At 44.2% G+C, this 25,132-nt stretch overlaps 2 protein-coding genes across 2 annotated transcripts; one reads left to right on the forward strand and one right to left on the reverse strand.

The window, feature by feature from the left end:
- Nucleotides 1–11,467, forward strand: LOC140906062 (protein lifeguard 1). Its single transcript, XM_073329563.2, has 9 exons — nucleotides 1–208; nucleotides 3,090–3,168; nucleotides 4,806–4,859; nucleotides 6,293–6,383; nucleotides 8,244–8,281; nucleotides 8,365–8,452; nucleotides 9,179–9,268; nucleotides 10,229–10,276; nucleotides 11,125–11,467. Exons 1-9 carry the CDS (start codon nucleotides 7–9, stop codon nucleotides 11,302–11,304), a joined length of 870 nt encoding a protein of 289 aa, XP_073185664.1. The 5' UTR covers nucleotides 1–6; the 3' UTR covers nucleotides 11,305–11,467.
- A 5,198-nt stretch (nucleotides 11,468–16,665) lies between these two features.
- On the reverse strand, nucleotides 16,666–23,279 carry GATAD1 (GATA zinc finger domain containing 1). Its single transcript, XM_073333969.1, has 5 exons — nucleotides 22,917–23,279; nucleotides 22,434–22,559; nucleotides 20,314–20,373; nucleotides 18,952–19,135; nucleotides 16,666–17,075 (listed from the first exon to the last, which is right to left on the reverse strand). The coding sequence occupies exons 1-5, from the start codon at nucleotides 23,109–23,111 to the stop codon at nucleotides 16,885–16,887; spliced, it is 756 nt and encodes a 251-aa protein (XP_073190070.1). The 5' UTR covers nucleotides 23,112–23,279; the 3' UTR covers nucleotides 16,666–16,884.
- Nucleotides 23,280–25,132: the final 1,853 nt, after the last annotated feature.

The raw sequence follows: 25,132 nt of genomic DNA on the forward strand, positions 1-25,132 counted from the left end.
AAAACAATGGAGGTGGAGGTCAGACGTCGCTCATTGAGACTCAGTCAAAACAAACAAAACATTGAAAAGGCAAATGTCCATTCCCCACCAGCCCAACACAGTAAAAAAAGGCTTCGTGATAAGGGGTCCCAGCAGAGCAGTTCAATGCTAAACCAGCACAATAACGATAACAAAGATGAGTGGCAATGTCTTAAGTGTTCACAGAAAGGTAAGTGGGGAAATTCCAGAAGTGGATGTTACTTTTCTGGATGAATCCTTGCTGATTGAAAGGATATTCTGCTTTTGTTCTCAACTGGTTCATGAGGTTCAGGGTTTACACACAGGAACTAAGGAGCCCAAATTCTGCTCACATTGTTGAGATTCTGATTCCCTTGCTTACACTGAATAAAATGACAGGTTTCAACATGGTAGCCATGTTAGTTTGTATCAGCAAAAACAATGAGGAGTCCGCAAGCCACCCCACTGATTTCAATGGGACCATATGTGGAGTAACATTTTATTCAGTAAAAACAATGAGGAGTCCGTGTGGCACCTTAGAGAGTCAGAAATTTATTTGGCCATAAGTTTCATGGGCTATAATCCACTTCATCAGATGCATGGAATGGAAAATACAGTAAGCAGGAATAAATATACACCATCTTTTCATGTGTTGTATATTTATTCCTGATTACTGTATTTGCCACTCCATGCATCTGATGAAGTGGGTTATATCTCACGAAAGCTTATGCCCAAATAAATTTCTTAGTCTCTAAGGTGCCACACGGACTCCTCGTTGTTTTTCTGAATAAAATGTTACTCCACATATGGTCCCATTGAAATCAGTGGGGTGGCTTGCTGAGTTACAGTACTGCACATCTTGAATAGGAGTGTCACAGTCTGGCCCACTGAGCTCAAGAGCGAAAACACTCATTGGCTTCAGTGGGCACAAGATTATTCCTTTTTCTTTCTTTTTCTTTTTAAAGTTCTTGTTGGGAAACAAACTGCTGATATGGAAGTTTAAAAATTAGCTGCTAAATGTTACCAGCTGAGTGTCCATGGCTTAATTGCTTGACCATTTCAAATGTCACTGCTGTGGTAAGTTAGTAGCCACACTGCAATCGCAAATGGACATTTAGCTCTGTATTTTTGAATGCAGCTGTAGTTTTAATAATTGCATAAGCCATGGTTGAGTAACCAACAGATGTTTTAAATCCACATTCCTCTTCAGCATACCTTGGCATGATTACTCTTCGTCCAAATTTCCTCAATATTTTATCACCTTTTTAGAGTCCTAGAAAATAAAAATGCTGTTTCCTTCTGCCCCTCCTCAATGAACTCCAGGGCTCTGAACTTGCAACATAAGGCATGCCTGTGTGCTTGCCCATTCCCATGGAGTCTTATTTAAATTTGTGGGTGCACGGCTTCATTTCTGATTGATCAACTGCAGGATTGGTGCCCAGCAGTGTAAAGTCTCTGATCACCAATCAAACATTATACAGTAGCCTTGATGTTTCCAGATAAAAATGACCTTTGTCCAAAAAGCTTGCATCAAGGGGTTATAAAGAGAAACCGCATACAAATTAAGTAATCTGTAAGTTAAAACATCAGGGAACAGAAGCCATTCATTCTTCATTTCTGTGCAATGTAGAAAGACAAAGAAAGTGCAGTGATTTGATCCCTGTGAAAATGTCTTATTAGTTCGCAGTTTCCTGGCAGCCAGAAATGTAAGGGAACGGTAGAGTTGTAGAAAAATCCACCCATCACAGTAGCTGGGCAGCTGGGTAAGGGGTAAAGTAATGAAGACACACATGCACATACCTGCAGCCCCTAGAGGGGCTTCAATTGTATCAGACACTTGCAAGTCAGATCCCACTGGAAAATCTCCAAGCTACAAGAGGGTGTGTGGGAGGGAGTTCTCCACTACTTTATCTTTCCTCCTGCACTCTGGTTGCTGTGCTGGTGTATGTATGCTTCTACTTTTTACCTAGCTCTTACATTTCTGGCTACTGCAAAAAGAATGTCTTGTCTCTGCTACCCTACTCCTTTGCTAGTTACTGCTCAGAGCTTTACCAAGTAATTGAAAAGGAGCTGATTTTGTCAGGTGTTGTAGTCAGGAGTGGCTCACAACTGTGAGTGCCTAACTCAGGGCAGACTGCCAACAACAGGGCAGACATCCCAAACTGGTGATATGTTCTATAATTACATTTCACCAAGCCAGTGACAAATGTGAACTCCTGGATCACTGTAACAGTCTTACCATGGAGCCACACACAGTCCCCTTAAACTTTCCAGTCTATCTCGCCACTCAGTCAATCTGGATTTAGTGATAAATGGTCACCTACACCAAAAATCACAAAATATTCAGGTTGCTTCCAGTCTCAAGAGACCAGTCACTTACCACAGATCAACTGGTACCTAGCTTTTATACCAAAGACAACTCCTGTAACCAATCCTGTAATAAATTATCAAAAGGTTTAGTAACTAGGAAAAAGAAATGAGAGTTATTTATAGGTTAAAGCAACCAAAATTATACACACAAATGAGTTGCAATCTAAATCCTAACAGTTATACAGATCTGTCAATTCAAAATGTCTTTCAGGGCAGACCCAGGGATAACCCATGGGGATCTCTGGCTTGAGTTTAGTGTCTCTAGCCCTGTGGAGTTCAAACAGCAAAGAGATGAAAAATCTTCATGTACACTATTTTTGTTTCCCTCTTCCAGCATTCAAACCAATGGGATGAGGCCTTTTGCACCTACTTCTCCATGGATGGATGGGGCAATTAACAAAATTTGTCTTTTATGATGGCCCACTTAATTTTTGATCGTCCTCCTGGATAGGGTGGGGAGTAGATTCCCATGCCTGGGTTCACAAGTGCAGAGCAAACATTTTCAAACTTTTCCATAAAGTAGTGATCGGCAACCTTTGGCACGCAGCCTGTCAGGGAAAGCCGCTGGCGGGCAGGGCGGTTTGTATACCTGCAGCGTCCGCAGGTTCGGCTGATTGCAGCTCCCACTGGCTGCGGTTCGCCGCTCCAGGCCAATGGGGGCTCTGAGAAGCTACGGCCAGCATGGCTTATCTAAAACAACACTTTCTGCACTATTTCCTCAGCTTTCGTCTTGGAAGTGGACTGCTTTACAACACTTCTCTTGGCAATAACAATTGGTATAATCTCTGGATTGATTTACTGGTAAGTTCTCAGTGTTTAGCTTCATATTAAACTACACTTCTAGGGAGTGTGTCCTTGTAGCATGAGTTGACTAATGCTGTCCAAAGGCTAGCTGGTGCCTTACCTGGCCTTGTGGGGAAACAGGAGGGGATGGAGACTTCCTCCTTGTACAGCTGTGTCAGGGCTCCTCACAATTGTGCTCAGAGGCATATAGAGGATTCCCACTGGGTGCAACTAGGCAAGAGATGGGGAGTAGGCAGAGCTAGCTGGATGCACTGCTCTGTTGTACCCCATAAAGTGATGTCACAAAGTACTCCCACCACCTCCCAATAGTGCAACCCAGGAGCCCAGAAGGAAAGAGGGGGGCATCTAATAGCAGAGTTTCCATGGGAGTTTGTAGAAGGAAGTTTGGAGGCTTTGCATTACAGGTTCATTTTTGCCTCAGCAAAGGATGGACAGCAAGACATCCGTTATTGTTACCAGCATTGGATGTCCCATGTTCTGCTTCCTGCCTGAAGAGAGAGAGATTGTCTGCATGAAGTGCAGGCTGATAAGCCCTGATGGAGGGAAAGGTTTGTGGTCTCTAGGAACAAGTGATCACCTTCCAAGCACTGGGGCTATGGAGGATTTCCTGTCTATCCAGATCCAGTCAATGCACAGCAGGGCCTGCAGGAGGAAGCAACAGAGTGAAGTGAAGAGGAGACAAGGAGAAAGAAGACTGGAAATTTGTCTCCACTCCCTCTAGGAGAACCTGAAGGATATTTTCACAGTTGGAAGTCTTGTTTTACTCAGCACCTGGTAGCAATTCATGTGGAGAGAACAACCTGCAAAGACCGACTGGAGGAAAAATAGCAAAGGTAAGAACTGAGAACTACTGCTCAGATCAAACCAGATGGACCTCAGACAAGTCCAAGAGAGCTTGTCAAAGAAGAATACAATCCTCACTGGGGATTCCATGCTAAGAAGAGTGGATAGAACATTCTGCAAGGGGCAGAAGGACAGCAGGACAGTTTGCTGCTTCCAGAAGCAGAGATGAAGGATGTCACCACAAGAATAAATAAGATTCTGAGGTCGGCCAGAGACATTCCTTTGATGGTGATCCTCATCAGCTGCAATGACACCATATCAGGCACCATTCCACAGATCCTGGAAGACTTCAGGAAGCTGAGAAGGAAACTGAAGGAAAGGAATATCCAGGTGATCTCCTCAGGAACCTTCCAGTCCCTTGAGTGAGAGAAGAAAGAAGGTGAAGATATTGGAAGTGAATCTCTGGTTAAGTAAGGAGAGAGAAGGAGTTCTGTTTAGGGCCTTCCATGGAGAATGAGGGCAGGATTTGGCATAAGTGTGAACTTTTACCACATCTGTCACTGCTCTACAACTCATCTTTGCTATTTAAATTCTTCGCTTTTTGCCTGTTTGTCTTCTGTGAACTGTTGGTGTAAACAGCACTTCCTGTAAGTTCAAGCCGTGTGTGTGAAGTAGGACCATGTAAGGAAAGCAATGCTAAATACAAATAAAGGGCCAGTTCCAGTCAGTTAAACTCCTGCAACTCCACTGAGGTCAATGGAGATGCACAAATATCACTGAGAACCAAAGCTGCCCAATGTATTTTGCAAAGCCATAGGTGATTTGTAGCAACCACTTTTGTCTCTTACTAGGAACATGCTTCAAGGATGGCAGCAGAAGAAGCTCTGGTTTTGGCTTAAACTTTTGTAAGTAACCAAAATGACTCACCAATCCACTGTGTTTCATTAAACATGATCTGTGAGATTATTAACAGTACAAGCAGGTATCCGTTCCCAGGCTGAGTGTGACCAGTATTGCTGTCACATCTCTTGATAGTGACACAAGAAGTGAATCGATTACATTTTCCCCTCCTCTTTCTTTTCTCTGTTCCCCATCTTCTTCCTTCCCCCTCCTTTATAGAAGGCTCAGTCCTAGGATTTCCGTGTGAGTCTAGCGAATAGAAATGCACACCGGTATGCTCTGTATGTGTCTTAGTTTTCCGATGGCATTATTTCATTTAGTGACAATTTATCATGGATCTTTACCCTTTGCATAGGCAAATTCACTCAACCACACCAGGGAGTTTGTCAGTAGCTGGTGTGTAGGCACGCATATGCTACATACCACCAGATTGCTGGCCTCACCCACCGCACTGGAACACAAGAGGTGGGCAGCTACACTTGCTTTGTGTGGAGATCCACTGCCCAATGTATTCATCAGAATCGCAATACTACTGCAGTGGAGTGTCCAGAAGAGAGCTCCAGCCTGGGGAGGGGTCAGGTGGGCTTGAGCTTGGGTGGTTAGCCCAAGTCTCTGCTGGAGCCATAACAGCCACACAGCTATTTATAGCACTCTAGCTCAAGCCCCACTAGTGCAAGGCTATCTACCTGCGTCGGGAGCCTCGCTCCCAGCTGCAGTGTAGACATACCCTTGGTGGGGAGGTGGAAAGAGGAAAGAGTCCCATGTGGGGTGCTTAGATATTACAATGATGAGAGCCGTATATGTATGTAAACAAATGGAAGTGGAGGTAGGGGGAAGAGAGATCTGAGCAGATGTTAAAAGAGAGATGTCAGAGGCAGTAGAGAAAACAGAAGAGGGCAAGACACAAGTGACACAGTTTATATGTGTAAAACCCATCACCTGGGTACCTACAGGTGTTGCTGATCAAAAAGTGCATAGACATAAATGAAAGCCACTTTTGGAAAACTTGGCCCCAGCAACATTTTTTGCTAGGGTCTGTATTTCTGCACAACTCTATAGTTCGAACAACATCTCAGCTCAGGCAAATCAGATAGATAATGCGCAAGTCATCTGATGCACTTACAAACATATGATGATATTCTAAGAACAGGTAAATCCTGACTACCCCTCTGATTCAGGGATTGTAGCCAAAAATCAAAATTTCACCAAAATAAGATTCCAACTGGAGAGCCATTATATATTTCAGCTAATGTTTGGCTTTGTATAATTAAGAGCCTGGTGCAATAACAAAAAACATATAGACAACTAAACATTGTATAGCTCAGCGATTCAGATGTAATATTTGTATGCTATGTTTTAAATAGTGGAAATACTAACAACTGTCATCAACTATATTTAGCCAAAATATTAATGTCAAAAATGTTTAATTTGTTTTTAGTCCAGCAACTATTGGTCTGCTGTTTATAATTGACTACTGTGGCAACAACTGCAAAAAATTCCCACTGAACTTAATTTTACCGTTGATGATTGTAAGTATATTGTTGAAGTCTATGCGTTTTCCCTATCATTTTCCTTTAATATGTTTTAAGGAACTACCCAGGTTGTCTTCAGATGCATAAACGTGAACATTTCTCTGAACCAAAATGGAGTCCAAAAAATGACTCCTATAATTGTCAGGGAGTCCAAAAAATGACTCCCTGACAATGCCACCTATTCTGGAGGATGGAACCTGCTGAATAACATGGAATTTGTGTAAATTTAAAAGGGACATGGTGTGCCTGGGGAGGAGGTGGAACTGTGCGATTGCAGGAGAGTCTTTATAACAAAATTAATAATCTTAGCGCCTTTCTACACTTCTAATCTCTAAAACTCAAGTTGCTTTACAAAGGAAAGTCTGATTTACTCCCCCTCTGCAGTGTTCACTAGCCTATTGTGTCATGTATCCATTAATCACATGCTGGGGCAGGAATAAAACCCATCTACTGCCTGGCATCAGGGGAAGCTGAAGGGAAGAAAGGATGAACGATTTGGTGGTGGTCAGATCATTCAATTGTATCCCACCAAGTTTTTGTCTCTGGAGCATTCCCTCTATTGCCATGTCCTTTTTGGAGATCAAAGAACCCCACATTTCCCTAACCTTTGAGGTTCCAAGTTGTAGCTAGGGTGACCAGGTGTCCAGTTTTCGACTGGAATGCCCAGTCAAAAAGGGACCCTGGCAGCTCTGGTCAGCACCACCAACTGGGCAATGAAAAGTCTGGTCTGCTGTGCTGGCTAAGGCAGGCTAGTCCCTACCTGTTCTGACATCCCACTGTGCCCCGGAAGCAGCCAGCGGGTCTGGCTCCTACTCGGGGGCGGGGGCACTGGGCTCCACGCACTGTCCCAGCCTTAAGCACCGGCTCTGCACTTCCATTGGCCAGGAACCAGCCAATGGGAGCTGGGGGGGCAGTGCCTGCAGGTGAGAACAACACGCAGAGCCGCCTGTGTGCCTCCACCTCGGAGCCAGACCTGCTGCTGGCCACTACCGGGGTGCAGCACGGTCTGCGGTGCCAGGACAGGCAGGAAGCCTGCCTTAGCACCCATGTTGCACCGCTGACTGGGAGCCACCGGAGCTAAGCCCATACCCCAACCCCCTGCCCCAGCCCTGAGTGCCCCCCCAAACCTGGAGCCCCCTCCTGCACCCCAAGCCCCTCATCCCTGGCCCCATCCCAGAGTCCGCACCCCCAGCCGGAGCCCTCACCTCCTCCTCCACCTCAACTCCCTGCCCCAGCCTGGAGTCCCCTCCCCCACTCTGAACCCCTCATTTCTGGCCCCACCCCAGAGCCCATACCCCCATGTTAGAGCCATCACCCCCTCCCGCACCCCAACCCCAGACCAGTGAGAGTGGGGGAATGCAAGCCACCGAGAGAGGGGGAATGTAGTGAGTGGGGTGGGGGGGTGGGCCTTGGTGAAGGGGCAGGGAAGGGGGCAGGGCTTCAGGGAAGGGGCGGGGCTAGGGTGTTCGGTTTTGTGTGATTAGAAAGTTGGCAACCCTAGTTGTAGAATGTATTTTTTCCAAATGTGCCTGTAAGAAAATGGCCTGTGGACTTCTTAGTTATTCCTATTTCACTTGATTATGATGCGAGCATGAAGAAGGATCATTGTGGAATTGCTCAAATAGTTTAAGGTGTAAAGTAATAATGCTTTAAAGACAATGACTAGGGAGCTGATTTCCTTAGAGATCTTCTATATGCTGTGTTTCTTTCCCATCATCATCCTGACCATTTTTTTTCAGTATTTCATATCAGTAATATAAGGAACTGAAATAAAAATATGCAACATTTTAATAAGGGACATTCTTCTCCATCTCAAAGGAAATGGTCTCTCTCTCTCTCTGTTTTGGATTTTTTTAGACTGTTATTGAAGGGCTGGTGCTTGGAGTGGTTTCATCGTAAGTCTTTTTCAAAAATTTTCTTTAATTGTACTTTAATTGTGCATTCCATTTAAATAATATGTTGTATGCTTGGATTTTAGCTTCTTTGCTGCCATGACAGTAATGCAGGTTGGAGGAATAACAGCATTTGTGACGGTGATGCTAACTTGGGTTGCTCTAAAGTCAAAAGTAAGTATCATCTCATGAAATATTTGGCAAAAGAACAGTTTGAATAGCCAATATTAGCATTCATTTACCAACAAAATTATATTAATTTATATTTTTGAGTCACATAGAGCTCTGGTGAGCTACTTTTTTACTCAGCATCTTACTTCAACTATTGGCTTTTCTTTTGGTGCAAGGGATGCGCATATTAAAAAACAAATCTGATAATTTGACTGACCTAAAACCTGTGGTCCTAATTAATTTATGCTATCCTCCCACAAAGAACACATCTATCTACCCACACATTTTGCTGCTCTAATCCCAGTAACCAATGACCGATTATAAAACCCAACTACACTGGTGATAAAATGCAGTTCTCTCGGCATGTTTTCTATGTGAAAATTCTATCATTCACATGAGCAGGTACTAGAATCTCTCCCACAGGTGCTAGTGAGTGCTAATGTGTGTACAATAGCAGCTGGAGGCCAGGTTAAGGACCTAATTAAAATCAAGACGTGTAGTACTTAGAAATCAATAAAACGTATTTCAGAGATTTATTTAGTTTAATCCAAGTCCAGGAAATGGAGCAGAAGCTTAAACCAGCCTTGGTAATTTCAGGATTGTACCAGCTGTATATCATTGATTCAAGCTTACTAATCACTGTCCTTAGAAAACATGGTAGCATTCGCAATCACAGATGTGTTGTTTAATAGCAACTGAAGACAGTCTTATTGTATTTGTTGTTCTCAGTTGAACGTCACTTGTGAAGCTGTGCCCCCCTGGAGTGTGGTCTCAATGTTGGTCATCTTTGGAATTCTCTGTATCTTTAACAGATCACCTGTAAGTAATTTACTTAGTATTTCTCATGAAAGCACACAGCGCCTTTCCAGAATAGCCATGGCTGTACCATACAGTACTTATACCCAAAATGTCTACACAGCAGCTGGAGGTGTAATTCCCAGATTGGGTAGATTATACATGCACTAGCTTTGCTCGAGCTAGAACCTAAAAATAGTGTGGCCGCAGTGGCTCGGGAAAGCTGGTCAAGTACAGTCCCACCCACCGCCCCAGGCACATACGTGGGTGGCTAGCCTCAGCTGCTGCCTGTGCCATGGCAGCCATACTGCTATTTCTAGATGTTACCACAAGCAGAGCTAGAGCGTGTAAGTCTACCTTCCCACGCTGGGAATTACACCTCCCAGCTGCTGTGTAGATGTATTCTATATCTGGCATCGGACAGTACCAGTAACCTCAGCTCTCACTACAGCAAACTACAGCAAAATCCTCACTGCGGAAAGGAATGATGAGCTATGCACAAGGAAGAAGTGCCACTGTGTGACACAAATTGTACTCCTCTGAACATTGTTTTGTTTAATCAGCTGATCGGTAGATGTCCTCTGTATGTTTTTCCTATTTCAGTCCTCTCTGAGTAGCAAAAAACAATGTGTTAACAGGTATCCATAGTCTCTTCTGGATTTACAAGCCAAGAAAGGCTGTGCATGTTCCCAAAATGAAAAACAGAATACCGTGGGAGAGAGTCTAAATGATCGCACCTGAATGAGAAGCTTAGTAACAGATATATGAAGTGTATTATTTGCCAGTTATGGATTAGCATTTGTTTTAGATCAGCTATGAAACAGTTCTGCTGGGGCTTCTTTTTACTATGCCAGAAATGTCCCTTTTAATGCTGACATTGGTTTAAATGCTATAAGGCCTGTAACTTTAACTTGTTCCTATTTTCCTATTTGTCATTTTGCAATGATGGTGAACACAAACATATTTCTTCACCTTTTCTTATAGACACTACAGCTAAGTTATGCTTTGTTTGGAACGCTGATCTTTGCAATTGTAAGTAGAATATTTGTATAGCATTCTCTCTCTCTTTTTGAAATAAGATGTTGTCACCATACAAACTATTTTCTTTGGCCAAAATTTTCAAACTCAGTTATCTAGTATGAGGTTCCATAATTAGGCACCTAAATAGTTTTGGCCTGATATTTCAAAAGTGCTAAGCACTCTCTGCTCTCATTGAAGGCAGTGGCTCTGTAGATGCTTAGCACCTCTGTAAACCAGGCCACTTTTACCTATGCCTGTTGTGGAGAAATGCAAAGTTTCTTCCCCAGCAATTTTGTCTAGGCCATTTAGTGCTTGTTGATGAATGTGTAATTTTGCTGTGAAAAAGCAGCAGCGGTCTCATTAGTGGCAGTGAGGCTGCCTGAGTGCTCTAGTAGATTGCAGTTCCTAGAGCAGGTGGCTTGGGGCACGTGATAGTGGGCAGTTCCCTGTGGTTGGGGTTAACGAGGCCCAAGGAGCCAGAGAAGTTGAAAGGATCAGCATTAAGGGGGAAGAGATCATTAATAAAATAACAGAGGCACAAGAAAACATTTGTAAATTGCCTTTTCTTAAAGCATTTTGCCAAAAAAATATGAATGACAGCTTAAATTCTGCCCTACAGTCTTGTTACTAGGACTGAGGTCCCTTTAGGAGAAATAAACCTTTGCAATTATGATGTCCACAAACATTAACAAATGCATCTGAGTCCCTGTCACAGTTACCGTCATAGAATGTTGCACGGTAGGTTTAGTCCCAGGTGTGTGCAAGTGCTGTATATAAACTTTGTATTTTGTATAAACGTTGTAAGACCCAAAAGAGGGGAAAAAAGGTAATTAAGGTTTTTCCTTCCTTGTTCTTGTAAGCATTTGATGAAGACACAAGTTAGAATCAGAAGAGAATCCACAAAGGATCAAGAGCCCATCGATTATGCATTGAATCTCTACATAGACATTGTAACCCTTTTCTTCTTTATGCTGCAGTTAATGGAGCAGCAACAAGCTCTTATTTTGGGGTGGCGAGTTGGTAATCCTCCCACATATTGAGAGAAGTACACTACGTGGTGAGACTGACTTTTAGACTGAACTGTTTTTATCCATATAAGTCCCCTGCTTCTTGGTCCCTGTGGAAAGGGGGCTAGGTTACTGTTGTGGAGATTGTTAGCGTGGGAGTGTGAAAAACACTAGTACAGTGGTTTTTTGAAACTTTTTTTTTTGCGGACCACTTGAAAATTACTGAGGGTCTTGTCGGACGACTTAATGATCTTTCCAAATGTTGTTTGTACTGTTAGCTAACTACTGTATTGTAAAGTACTTTGCATAAAAGTGCCATATAAAAAAACCTTAATAATTAATGATTTTTTGTTTTACAAATAAACACACACAACTCATATTTTAATATCTTACCTTAAAAGTCTTACCTTTCTAATGTGATGGATGTGCTTTCTCTCCCTTGCCGTGGCAGCCCCCAAGCTGGGGCTGGGAAGGAGGGGGGGTCTCTCCCCCACCATGGCAGCCACCGCGCTGGGGCTGGGAAGGAGAGCAGTTTCTCCCCCGCCACAGCAGCCCCCGAGCTTGGGTGGGGAAGGAGGGCGGTCTCTCCCTCCGTGGCAGCCCCCAAGCTGGGGCTGGGAAGGAGGGTGGGGATCTCTCACACTCTTCCCCACTGCAGCAACCCCCAAGCTGGGGCTGGGAAGGAGGCGGTATCTCCCCCGCCACAGCAGCCACAGAGCTGGGGCTGGGAGGGAGGGCCGTCTCTCCCTGGCAGCCCCAGCCCTGGAGCTGGGGAGAGTCGCCTCTTTCTCTGGCCGCCACAGCCCTGCAAGTCCCAAGTTTCCCTCACTCCCTCTTTGTACCCCACTGCCCCATCCCACCTACTCCTTACTCCCCCCAAGGCCACCACCTCACCTTACATGTGCATCTTCTCCAAGGTCCAGGAACCTAATTAGTGAAGACACACCTGCACAACTCCACTAATTAGGTGGGTGGGCCTTCATTCTCTTGTGTGCAGCCTCCCAGGCACGCACCTTAGAGGGAACTATCCGTGAACCACCTGAATGGAGCTCGCGGACCACTGGTGGTCCATGGACCACAGTTTGAGAACCTCTGCACTAGTAGATGGGTTGACACTGAGTGGGATGTTGCGGTGGAGGGGGAGTGTCCAAGAAGATGTGGGATATCAGGGAATAAAAGGGTATTTTGTGGGGAAAATCTATGTGATAACTTATGGAAGGCCATGAGGCAGGGGAGGGAGAGAGCATGAGCCCTCTTAAGAGAGGATCACTTGGTGTTGGGTGGTTGTGGGGGGTATTCTAACATTTGTGCGAGGGTATTCTAACATTTGTGCAAGTCCCAGGGAACTGGAGGCTAAGGAGGGTCTTTGCTTGTGGTATTGGCAATTAAATTATTAGGATGCCCTTTTGCAGCCTGCCCTGGAAATCCTTATTTGGGTGCCCAGTGGCATCCTTTTGGTGGCTACTTTAGGGTGGCCAAGAGGATGAAACAATGCTGTCATTGATGGGGACATGGAGGCCTGGCGAAGAGGTTGAGGCTAAGACATCAGGGGGACTTTGGCATTGCAACACCATTGAAATAAATAGGAGTCAGGCACTTAGAAAAATCCCATTAGCTGCCTAAATACTAGGGCTGTCAATTGGTTAAAAAAATTAATCGTGATTAATCACACTCTTAAACAATAATAGAATACCCTTTATTTAAATATTTTCAAATATATTCTTTTCAGTTACACCACCAAATACAAAGTGTACAGTGCTCACTTTATATTTATTTTTGAGGACATATTTGCACGTAAAAAACAAAATAAATAGCATTTTTCAATTCACCTAATACAAGTGCTGTACTGCATGAAAGTTGAACTTACCAATGTCAAATTATGTACAAAAAAATAACTGCATTCAAAAAATAAAACAATGTAAAACATTAGAGCCTACAAGTCCACTCAGTCCTATGTCAGCCAATCACTCGTATTCTGTAGTATCCGCATCTGAGTGTTTCTCTTTTAAGACTCCTGAAAGCATGCTCCGTACCTCATCCCTCTGATTTTGGACTACACTTCAGACTCTGAAACCTTGGGTTTAGTGCTATGGCTTTTTTTAGAAATCTCATATTGGTACCTTCTTTGCATTTTGTCAAATATGCTGTGAAAATGAACATGCGCTGGGTCATCATCTCAGACTGCTATGACATGAAATATATAGCAGAAAGCGGATAAAACAGAACAGGAGACATACAATTCTCCCCCAAGGAGTTCAGTCAGAAATTTAATTAACACTTTTTTTTTTTTTTTTTTAAACAAGCATCAACAGCTCAGAAGCATGTTCTCTAGAATGGTGCCCGAATCATGAAGGGGCATATGAATGTTTAGCATATCTGGCACGTAAACACCTTGCGAATGCCTGTTCTCACTTTCAGGTGACATTGTAAATAAGAAGCAGGCAGCATTATCTCCTGTAAATGTAAACAAACTTGTCTGTCTTAGCAATTGGCTGAGCAAGAAGTAGGACTGAGTGGACTTGTGGGCTCTAAAGTTTTACATTGTTTTGATTTTGAGTGCAGTTATGTAACAAAAAAAAAATCTACATTTGTAGATTAAACTTTTAAGAAAAAGATTGCACTACAGTACTTGTATGAGGCGAACTGAAAAATACTATTTATCTTATTTTTACAGTACAAATATTTGTAATAAAAAAACAATATAAAGTGAGCACTAAATACCTTTAAAAACCTGTCCCTAGATGACCACCGGGGGATGTCTTAGATTATAGCTGACTGCCTGATAATTTTTAGAAGTTTTATGCCATGGATGTATACGAGGCGAATGAAAGGTTCTTTGCCTCCAACATATATTCTGCAACTTCTCCGCTCAGCAGATTTATTTCACATGGTGGACATTTTGGTTAAGATAAGCTGCCTTCACTGTGTGGCTGATTCAAATACCCCCCAGTATGAGAAAACTGCTTCTTCTTTTATAGATAAGATTATGAGAATTCAGCCTGCAATGCCTGTGTAGTGGCAGGGTAATAATAGAATCATAGCAATGTAGGGTTGGAAGGGAGCTTGAGAGGTCACCCAGGCCAGCCTGCTGTGCAGAGGCTGGACCAAGTATACCCTCATCATTGCCGGCAAGTGTTTGTCCAGCCTATTCTTAAAAACCTCCAGGGACAAAGATTCCATAACCCCCTTGGAAGCCTATTCCAGAGCTTACCTACCTTTATAGTTTAAAAAGTTTTTCTCATATTTAACCTGATCTCCCTTGCTGCAGATTAAGTCCACTACCTTTTGGCCTACCTTCAATGGACATGGAGAACTGATCAGTCTTCAAATATGTTAAGTTGTTACAAAGAAGACCGAGGTCCCCCCTCAGTCTTCTTTCTTGAGACTAAACATACCCCAATTTTTTTTTTTTTAAACCTTTCTTCATAGGTCAGGTTCTCTCATTTTTGTATTGCTCATCTGGATTGTATCCAATTTGTCCACATCTTTCTTGAAGTATGGCACCTGCAACTGGACATATTATTCCAGCTGAGGCACTAAGTCCTCTCTTCCCAGGTTTCAGTCTCTCACGGAGATTCTGGAGTGGTGGGAAGCACTGTGCTCTAGACCCATGACTTTTTAAGATGGCAAAGGCCAGTGGGGAAAAATCTGACGTAATATTAGAGGGGACCGTCAACACTCTTTGGGAAGGGCAAAGTGCTAGCATTCTATCTACATACAGCCATCATGTAAGTTTCTTTTGGGTGTGGATCTTCCCGCTGTCACCCAAACATTAGATTACTGCAATGTCCGGGGGGGCTACATCTTAAATGCATCTGGAAACTAAAGTTGGTGCAGAATTTAGCTACCTGTTCAATAAATGGAGTATCCTGCTACAAGCACAGTGCTCCATGATCTGCACTGGCTGCTTATTCATTTTTGGGTGGAATTTAAGATGGTATTATTGAGCTATTAAACACCCCACCCCCAAAAAAAAAGAAAAGAAAAAAAAATGTAGGTCCTATGCACATAATAGATCTTGTGCCATTCTGCTGTATTTATGGCTACTAGAGTCCCCTCCAGAGAAGTTGGAGCTAGTGGCCGAGTCCCTCAATTTTAGAATTTACTCCCCCACTTGGAATATTCCCAGCAGGTTGACCTTGAGGGCATGCTGCAAACCTTACCTGTTTTCCCTAGCATTTGGAGAGGGGGAGAGTGGAGGTTACACTTTGTCTGGCTATTGCTAGTTAACTGTTAGTGGAATTAAGGGAAGTGTGATTATTTTAAATTTCAAGGGTACATACCCTTGAAGGGAATTTTTTTAATTGACTTCTGCTTTTCCCCACCAAGTTAAAACATGTCTCTGGAGCAGGAGTCTTGTCTTTGTCTGTGCTTGCACAGGACCACCTGAGACAATACCTCAACATTGACTGGGAGGTTTTGAGTGTTACCATAATATAAATAAAACCATGAAGGACCTGCAATCTCTGAAGCGTGTAGTATTTTTCCCCCATGATCTAAGGAGACTGTAAAGTGCTTAAGCGGGGTAAAAACGTTAGTATGAATTTATTAAACAGATTTTCTGTTCAGTGGACTAAATATAAAAAAAATCAGTATTTCTCAGGTTCTAAGATCTAAGATGCTGGTGAAGGCTTTTAAATATTTATATACAAAATAAGATTTACTGATGGTCAGTTATTAATCTTGATGTTTAAGTACCTTCCATTTCTTTAGTAATTGCTTTGGAATTTGAGGCATATGAGTTTAACGTAATTAAACTGTTTGTTTTTCAGAAGTCCATTTTTTACTATTTACCTTTTCATTCTTATGAACTATCAATAAGTAGTGTACCAAAACTCAGCAGAGAATTTAAAACCAACCCAAGGGCCTGATCTAGCAAACAAGTACAAAAGGGTTACTTACATCATGCTTGCCTAGTCATGCCTCAAGGCTGTCTCTGTTTCTGCATCAAGTGATGTTGCTCTGCTCAACAGGTTTTTGCAGGGAAGGTGACAGAGTGGCAAAAGCCAAAGAATGGTAGTTCTCGAATAGGTCTCCTTCTCTTATGCAGTTTTACAGAAACTCGTATAACTTCACCCATTTGTAAAATTCAGCTCAGTACACTCGATGCTCTCTCATTAAAACCTTGAACAAACGTGTGCAGAGCATAGCCATATTGATGAACACTGGTTTTAGTCTTTAAAGTCAATGGCAGGGAACAAAAATACACTACCGTAGCTATACAATATGTTGTGTAGGTAGCGATGGCTCCTAAAATACTGCACGTAGTGCTAGTCTTCTTTTGTAAGAGACAGTGGCAAGATTAGAAGACTACAGGGACAGCCCACTTAAAGAAATCACTAACTCATGGCAGGAGAGAGGAAAATACAAAACGTGAGGTTCTCATACTCAGGCAACGGTGACAAAACAAGTGGCTTTAATTGGAGCAAGGGAGGGAAACAGAAGCATCAAATAAGAAAATTTTCTTTCAAAAGTCAGAAATTTTAAAAAAATCACCACCACCATAATCCATATGGCCAACCAAACATTTTAGAAAAAAAATTCTTGTAATAGATGTACAGATGAAGGCTGAGAATACAACTAATATACTTTTAAATGGTACTCAAACAAAGATTATAAGTTGTTGGTAACAGTTTCCTTGATGGAGATTGCAGGAGTAGGTCCGACATGAGTCCAAATATAGCCTTTTTCTGGTCTAGTAGGAACTGTGGGGAAGGGAGACGATCGAGATTTGAAATATTCTGAAGGTGCATGACAAACAAATTCTAAGTATTCCATTTTCCTTGGAAGATCTTCTTCTGGTCCTAAAAAACAAAGTAACATTTTTACTCCCGAGGGCATTCTGCGCCAAAAAATTAAAAATTCTGCACACAATATTTTAAAATTCTGCAAGTTTTATTTGTCAATAAATAAATGCAGAGGCTCCAGCATGGAGTGGGGCACACAGGCCACTGGCTGTACAAAGGTGGGAGATCACCCTGCAGCCTCTCCATCTCCCCTCCCCCGGGACACGGACTCAGTGGTGAGGCTGCACTGATCCTGACACAGTACAAGGCCTGGGCCTGCCACAGAAACACCCTGGGGCCCTGCCCCTCTGCACCTGGCCTGGTCTGGCACACCAGGTGTGGGTTAGGCAGGCTCAATCAGGCAGGATTAGGGGTTAGAGGATTCTGTGTGGGACAATCTGGGTGAAGGCAGCTCAGGGGCGGGTCTAGGTGGGGGAGGATCTGGATGCACAGAGGTTCGTTGGTGGTGGTGGTGGGTGTTCCAGGTGCAGGGGCAATGGGACTCTGCAGGATCTTCCAGGTGAAAGTGGTTGGGGCTCAGCAAAAGGGTCTGGGTGTGGGGGTCTCCGCAGGGGGGTCTGGGTGCAGCTAGGTGGGGGTTCAGGTTGGTCAGGGGGTGGGGCTCATCAGGGTGGGGGTTTGAGTGCAGGAAGCTCAGTGGGGGGTGGTCTGGGTACAGGAGTGGGGGTCCAGAGGCAGGGAGTCTGGGTGCAGGGGGGCTCCAGATGCAGGGGTTGAGGTTCCGTGGGGTGGGGTTCAGGTATGGAGAGCTAGGAGGGTTCTGGGTGTATGGGATGAGGCTTGGCGGTGGTGCCCGGGTATGGGAGGTCCAGATATACAGGGTTGGGTAGATGGGGGAGCAGCTCCCTCTACAGTGACCCCCTCCCCCTGCTGCTGATGGAACTATGGGAGCAGGAAGCAGGGGAGGATGCTGAGCTTCCTGCAGCTGGGGGAGGTTTCTGGGCGTGGGTCTGATACAGCCCCAGCCATTCCTTGCAGGGGAAGAGGAAGTCCTGTCCTTTCCTGCCTGCAGCCCAGCTGGGATTAGTAGCTGATCCCAGCTCAGGGTAGGAGCCACTGGCTGGGTGTCCCCAGCCGTGCGGTGATTTACCTCTCCACCAGCTAGTCCAGGTGCCTGAAACGATGTACCTGTGCAGCTAGGGAGTGGTACATGACTGCTCTTGCATCCTCCCTTTGCTTCCCTGTCAGAGTCATTTTTCTGTGGGGAAGCAAAGAAATCTGCAGGGCACATGAAATCTGCTCACACACAGTGGTGCAAAATTCCCCAAGGAGGACATTTTAAAGCTTTATACATTATATATAACGGAACAACAGCCAACAATATCTGAGAACACTACTATTTCAATCGGAAACTTTTAAAATTTGTTCCATTCTGTGTTCAAATTGAAGCATTCTTCCAGTAGTTATGAGTAGAGCTCAAAAAAATATATGTAATGAATTTAGCTGCTCTCTGTGCTTGAACTGCATGTCCAGCTCATTTTTCTCAAATATATTCATACTTGATGTTTGTAATAGAAACTGTTCTGGAACTGTCACACAGGCCTGTATAGTATGTTGCCTACTTTATCAGTCAGGACTAATATCCCTAGGGCTAGATTCTGATAATTAAGTCCACAAGCCCACAACAATAATCACAAGGCTGTGATTATTTTTATGCATGTAAGTAATCCCATTCAATTAAACTGGACTACTCACACACACATTTATTCCTGTGTTCACAGGATCTGGGCCTTAAAACGACATGAATGATGGTCAGGGAGAACAACAAAGTATTCTATAAACTACACCACAGTTAGGCATAGTCTATACAACGGGTTTTTTTGTACCAGTGTAGCCATGTATACAGGTTATGATAGGAAATCTTGGCGCTTACCTATGATATAGGATGCAGGGTCAAAACAGTCTTTGGGACTGGCTACGGTAGGAATGAGCCATGTTAAAGCTGCACTCTTTTCACAGTATTGGTCCTGAATAAACCCCCTAATCTGAGCATAGTATGTTTTTCCATCCTGCTCATCAACCACTGAAACAACATCTCCAATTTGATAGTACACTCCCTGGAAGAGATACAGATAATTACTTTTTAAAAAACCTGATTTTACTAGCAACTGCCTGGAACTTTCCTCAGCTTTCTTCAGGGATGCTTTAAATACCAAATTTCCCTCCCTTAAACCATTTATTTGTAGGCACAATGATAAACTACACCCTTCTCCAAGCGCTCCAACAATTCAGCCTTTCAAACCAAGGGAAAGGGATGCTGTAAAATTGAATTATTCTTCACCCATAGTATGGTCTGTGCATCACCACCCACAGCATGCATCCGATGAAGTGAGCTGTAGCTTACGAAAGCTTATGCTCAAATAAATTGGTTAGTCTCTAAGGTGCTACAAGTACTCCTTTTCTATCCTGCAGAAGTGGACACTGCCTCATTAACACGAGTACAATTCTTCAGGGCACCACAAGAGCCAGTCTACATGCTGTCCCCAACAGTTACATGTGATTCTAGACTCTAGAGCCAGAAGTTGTGGATTACTGACCAAGGCCTTCCATACACATGGCAGCACAAAGAGTAACTAGCCAGCAAACAGGTTTTTGGTAGCGTCAACCGGTCTTTGATATAAATAAGTTATCAGTTAATACTGGTTTTGATTTTTCCCTTTGGGAAAAAAAAGATAAAGAACACCCTCAGTTTTTAAAAAATACTATATATGATTGAGCACTGTCCCAGACATAGACACTGCTACAAATAAAATAACTTAGACATCCTATTAAAGAAGAAAATATGAGAACATACATTTATTTTCGTAGACGTGCTAGACGCACCAATATATGCCCTCTACTTAAAATAGGACCCACCACATTAATTTGAACTACTGCTGAAAGTAAATGTCAATTTTGCTTGGTTCCCAGAGTAACAGTGAAAGCTGACACTTTTTCATAAATTCACAAGTGTGTTTTTGCAATTTTTTTTCCAATTAAAAAGCTGGCTCTCTTTACACAATGTAATGCTTAACCTCTGGAGAGAAAAGAGATTAAAACTTCTGGGGTAAACAATTTTCCATGATTGGGGGCAGCAATATAATGATACAACACACTGATGCTGGGATTCCCCAAGAATTCAGTTCATAAAAGAAAGAAAACTTTTTGTAAATAAAGTCCTTTCACTATCTATCCGCGATAACTTTTGAAAGTCTTAGAGGAATATCATCTTTTGCTCTGTATAAACCATAAATACCTTATGAAAGATGGATTCTGCTGTAATTATAGTGGATACAGACTCAGGAGCCTTGATGGGCTAAATAAACAACAACATAAAAACAGTTAGAAGTTACAAGGGTAGAAAAATTCATGAAGAAAATGTTATTGTATTCTAGAGAAATAGGAAAGAAAATTCTAGCAAATCTAAGATACTAAAGCACAATCTTCACATAAAAAAGAATGGACAAGAAATTAGAATTTTTCTAAATATGTCCATTTTATAATAAAAATTGAGACAATGACCCCACTAATGTTCATTAACTCAAAAATGAGGTTTTAAAGAGAAAGGCTGGTTATAAACTTGAATGATCAGTCTTACTGTTAAACATGAAAGCGGGGGAGAGGAGAAGAAAGCACAGGACCCTTGAGAACTCAGTTCAAACCAGGAGACAGAATGACCCCTTACACAGAGACATGTGAGCAAGTTTGTTTACACTGTTCAGAGCTAGGAGCAATCCAAACCTGTGTACCTGATACTGCAACCATATCCTATCCTGACTAAAGGCTGATTGCATGAATGAAGTTGCAAAAGAAACTACAACAGGGTCAAATGCACATGTCATCAGAAATCAGGGTGGATTAAATTTAAATCAAAGCAATTTTTAATAATTATTTAAATTAGCAAGCAGGAAACCTTTGTTTAAATAACTGATTTAAATTATTTTGTATCTGTACTTAAGGAAGGTTGATTCTTGCTTGGCAACCAAACATGGTTATTGGCAACTAAATACACGCTGTACACTAAATTTTGAGCTTTTTTGCTAACCAGGAAGATTATTAATTATATATCTTAACTTATATTTATTCATTTTATTGTGTTAGAAAATGGTGAATAATGCATTTATTAGATGATATTTTTTAACTTGCAATTGCTGTCAAACTCTATTGGGATGGAAATTCAAATTAAATTACAAATGCACAAAAACAATATTATTTTTTTTATTAAATAAAACTACCTTAAATGTGTTAGATTTATAAGAAAAAAAGTTTGTAAAAACTTGTTTAATAAAAGTCAATTGTAAATACAAAACATGGAAAGTATTATCTGTAGTTAGAGAATTTAACTGACTTGTTTGTGGTCACTGTGTTCCCCAAGACTTTAGAACTAGCAGATCTCATCATCTCGCAGATTTTGTTAATAGATTGGAAGAGGAAAAGAAGCCTTCCTGCTTTTTCAACTTCTAATTGGTTTCTTAACTTTGCATGACCTCATATTGAACTGAACTAGCTGAATAACTGAATTGAAGAAAATATTCTCTCTGCAACTGCAGAAGAGGCTACTGCTGCCAAAAGCTAGTTTAGAATTTCAGCAAATTCTGGTTCCAGATGCTTAGCCAGTGTTTTCCACCAGTTCAATGATTCAACTTTATTTAAAACTTAACAGCAGACATATTTTTCAATATTATTTATTTTAAATTATAATAATTTAGTGCATTATCATAGGTTGTCACTTTCTATTTTGGATTTTAAATTACAGATTTATTTTCAAAAAATAAATGTGGATTTAACTGAATTTTTTTTTTTTTTTTTTAAAAAAGGCAACTGGATTTTTAAGGCATCGATTTTTATCCACCCTGGCAAAAATGAAGGGACTGACCCAGAAATTGGGACAGCTGAGCTGAACTCAGTTGGGGTTTAATTTGGTTTTCTGCAGAAAATGAGTAATTCTTTGGAGAAATTACTAATATTTCTGCAGATCTGGATTACCTTGACATGTTGGGACACTGCTTTGAGAAGACTGCAACACCAGAGCTGTGTGCCAACAGGAGTGGCAGAACACACTACTCCGGGTTAGTCTACACTAGAAGCGCCAGAGCTGCGTAGCTGCGGTAATGCAGCAGCAGCGCCTCTGGTGAAGAGGCTGGATGCAGATGGGAGAGAATTCTCCTGTGGGCATAATAAATCCACCTCTGTAGAAGGCGGTAGCTGTGCGGGCAGGAGCAGCTCTCCCGCTGACATAGCCCTTAGGTCAGTGTAATTTATGTGGCTCAGGGGCCGGCTTATTCACCCCCCCAGTGACATACGTAGTAGCTTAGACCAAGCCATAGCCAGTATAATTACAATGAGCACAAGACATTATAGCCACAGTCACCTTACATTTTTTAACTTGAAAATATGTCTTCTCCCTTTGCCTTTAGTGGAAACTTTCTTTTCAGCAGCCGGCGCAGATTTGTATTTTGTGTTCCTCAGCCGAGCAGACCTCCTGTGGATCTCCTGTTTGCTCTGTCCGGCGGACAATGAAACGAGAAAGCGGGGGAAGGAGCGTTCGCGTTACGGGCTGTCACCGTTCACACCCTCAGTAAATGGGCTCGCCATAAAAATCGGGTTAGGCCCGACTGCGACGCCCCTCGCTCCCCGGGCGCGCGCAGCGGCTGCCAGGCTTCCCGCGCAGCTCGGCACCCGCGGGAGTTCCCCGAGAGGCCCCGCGGCGGGCGCTGCAGCAGCCGGCCCCGCTCTTGGCCCGCCGGGGGCAGGAAGGCGCGACGTGGCGGTGTCACGCCCCGTGTAAACCCCCAGGGAGCCCCCGCCTCGGGACCCCGGCCCCTTCTCGCAGCACGAGCGGGCGCCCGGCAGCCTGACCTGCTTGCCGCCGCCGCCGCCGCCCCCGTTGCTGTGCTGGGCGGCGGCCGAGGTGGTGGCGAAGGGCCCGGGCCCCGGCGGCCCGGCGCGGCCCGTGCAGTTGTTGCAGAGGATCTCGCCCTGGCCGCCCTTCTTCCACATGGAGGAGGAGGTGCTGCGGCACACGCTGCACGTGGGCTTCAGCCCCAGCGGCATCCTCGGCGCCGGCCCGGGCCGCGGCCCCGCGCAGCCACAGCGAGCCCGGCCGCCCGGCCTGGGCCGCCCCGTTCCTCCGCCGGCCGGGGCGGGTGCTGCTGGCAGCGGCGCCGCGGAGCAGCTAGGGGGCGGGAGGAGCCGAGCGAGCCCTCTGCCGGCTACGGAGCCGGCTGCTGCGCCGGTACCCGCCTCCCGCGGCCCGGCCCCCAATCCCCTTCCCCCGAGCCCAGCTCCGCCCAGCCCGGCCTGGCACCCAACCCTCCCCCCGCTGTGCCCAGCTCCGCACTCAACTCCTCACTGCACAGCGTGGCTTGGCGGCACACCTCCCCCCACAGCCCAGCCCAGCCCTGCCCGTCCACACACACAGCCTGACCCTGGACCCAACTCTTCTACACACAGGCACAGCCCAGTGCCCAGCCGCATAGCGCCCAACCACCCTTCCCCCGACCACACACAGCCTGGCTCAGCACCCAGCAAACCCCACCCCGCACCCAACCCCACAGCACACAGCTCAGCTGCACCCGTTCCACCGACCAGCCTAGCAATCCCTCCCCCAGCTGGGATCCAGAATATGGAGGCAGCTGCACCCACCCCACTGTCTTTCTAAGATGTACCCCCCCCCCCACAATAAAAAAAAGTTGGGCCCACAGCAAATGGAGGAATAGACTCCATCTTATTCTGCCTTTTTGCTGTCTTGGCTTTGCCGCTCTGACCCTCTCCAGAACTCTGAACCCCTTGGCCCCAGTCCGGAGACCCCTCCTGCACACCAAACCCCTCATACCCAGCCCACACCCTGAACCCCTCATTTCTGGCTGCACCCCGGAGCCTGCACCCAAAGCCCATACCCCCTCCCACACTCCAAACCCCTTGCCCCCAGCCTGGAGTCCCCTTCTGCACCCCAAACCCCTCATCTCCGGCCCCACCTCAGAGCCCACACTCCATCCTGCAACCCAACCCTCTATCCCAGCCCAGTGAAAGTGAGCAAGGGTGGGGGAGAGTGAGCGACAGAGGGAGGGGGAATAGTGTGAGTGGGGCGGGGCCTAGGGGCAGAGGCAGGGCAAGGGTGTTCAGTTTTGTGCTATTAGAAAGTTGGCAACCCTAAACCTCAATGCCATGATTTCTTATTTCTGCTGTAAATTACTTTCAACCTGAAGAAGAACTCTGTGTGCCTCAAAAGCTTGTCTCTCTCACCAACAGAAATGTGTCCATTTAAGTTGTTACCTTGTCTTTCAACAAGTGAAGGGACAGTACATTTTTGTGGAATGTAGGTAACTTTGGGACTAAAATGAGTGCTGTCCCCCAAAATGAAGGGCACTTGCAAATGATGGCAAACGAGTAAAAATAAAACCATTAAAAAACATAGGCCCCAAGCCTACAATAGGGTTGGCACTAACAGAATCATGGCCATGCACAGCTCAGAGGTCTGCTTGTGCAAGTCTGACTGCAAGATCAGGGCCTTATTTTAGTCACTCAAGTCAGCAACTATGACAAACCCATGGGGAGCAAATGTGCTGAGTAAGAAATGTGCTTTGCTAGAGCTATACTGTTCTGTAGACCAGTAAAGGACTTCAGAATGCAGGGTTGTCACTTGGTAACTTTTCTAAGCACGAAATTCATACAAAAAGTGGGGAACAGAGATTAAATTAAAATTCAAGACAAAAGAATATTTTGGCTGAGGGCTGAATTAGTAGCCTCCAAGTATATACTGCTTGGGGCCCCGATTCTGCTATTGAATGGGGCTTGAGTGGACTCCAGCCCCCACACTAGGTCAGTTGATAAGCTGAGGCCTCAGTTTGTGCCTCAGGCTGAGCCGGTCTTTTGTTAAGATATTCTTACCAGAAAAGTCAGCAGTTTCCTTTTCTTGTTTTTAGTCACTTTTCATTAATTCTGCAATATAGAAAAATAAAGGAACCCAAATAATGTAATCACTTTTATTAACAGTAGCACAGCAATCTCCAGCTTGATGCAAAAGCACAACCTTAAAATTCAGTATGCCTCTGATTCTACAAGTTGATTTGGAT

Source organism: Lepidochelys kempii, chromosome 2 (genome assembly GCF_965140285.1).
Source record: "Lepidochelys kempii isolate rLepKem1 chromosome 2, rLepKem1.hap1, whole genome shotgun sequence".
Classification (NCBI taxonomy): domain Eukaryota; kingdom Metazoa; phylum Chordata; order Testudines; family Cheloniidae; genus Lepidochelys; species Lepidochelys kempii.

Coding starts and splice junctions, on each gene's coding strand:
- LOC140906062 (XM_073329563.2), top strand. CDS start 7: ATGGAGGTGGAGGTCAGACGTCGCTCATTGAGACTCAGTCAAAACAAA. Junction 6,384..8,243: donor TAATTTTACCGTTGATGATT/GTAAGTATATTG, acceptor GGATTTTTTTAG/ACTGTTATTGAAGGGCTGGT. Junction 9,269..10,228: donor GTATCTTTAACAGATCACCT/GTAAGTAATTTA, acceptor CTTTTCTTATAG/ACACTACAGCTAAGTTATGC.
- GATAD1 (XM_073333969.1), bottom strand. CDS start 23,111: ATGCCGCTGGGGCTGAAGCCCACGTGCAGCGTGTGCCGCAGCACCTCC. Junction 19,136..20,313: donor CAGAATCCATCTTTCATAAG/GTATTTATGGTT, acceptor TATCTCTTCCAG/GGAGTGTACTATCAAATTGG. Junction 17,076..18,951: donor CCCTGCATCCTATATCATAG/GTAAGCGCCAAG, acceptor TTTGTTTTTTAG/GACCAGAAGAAGATCTTCCA.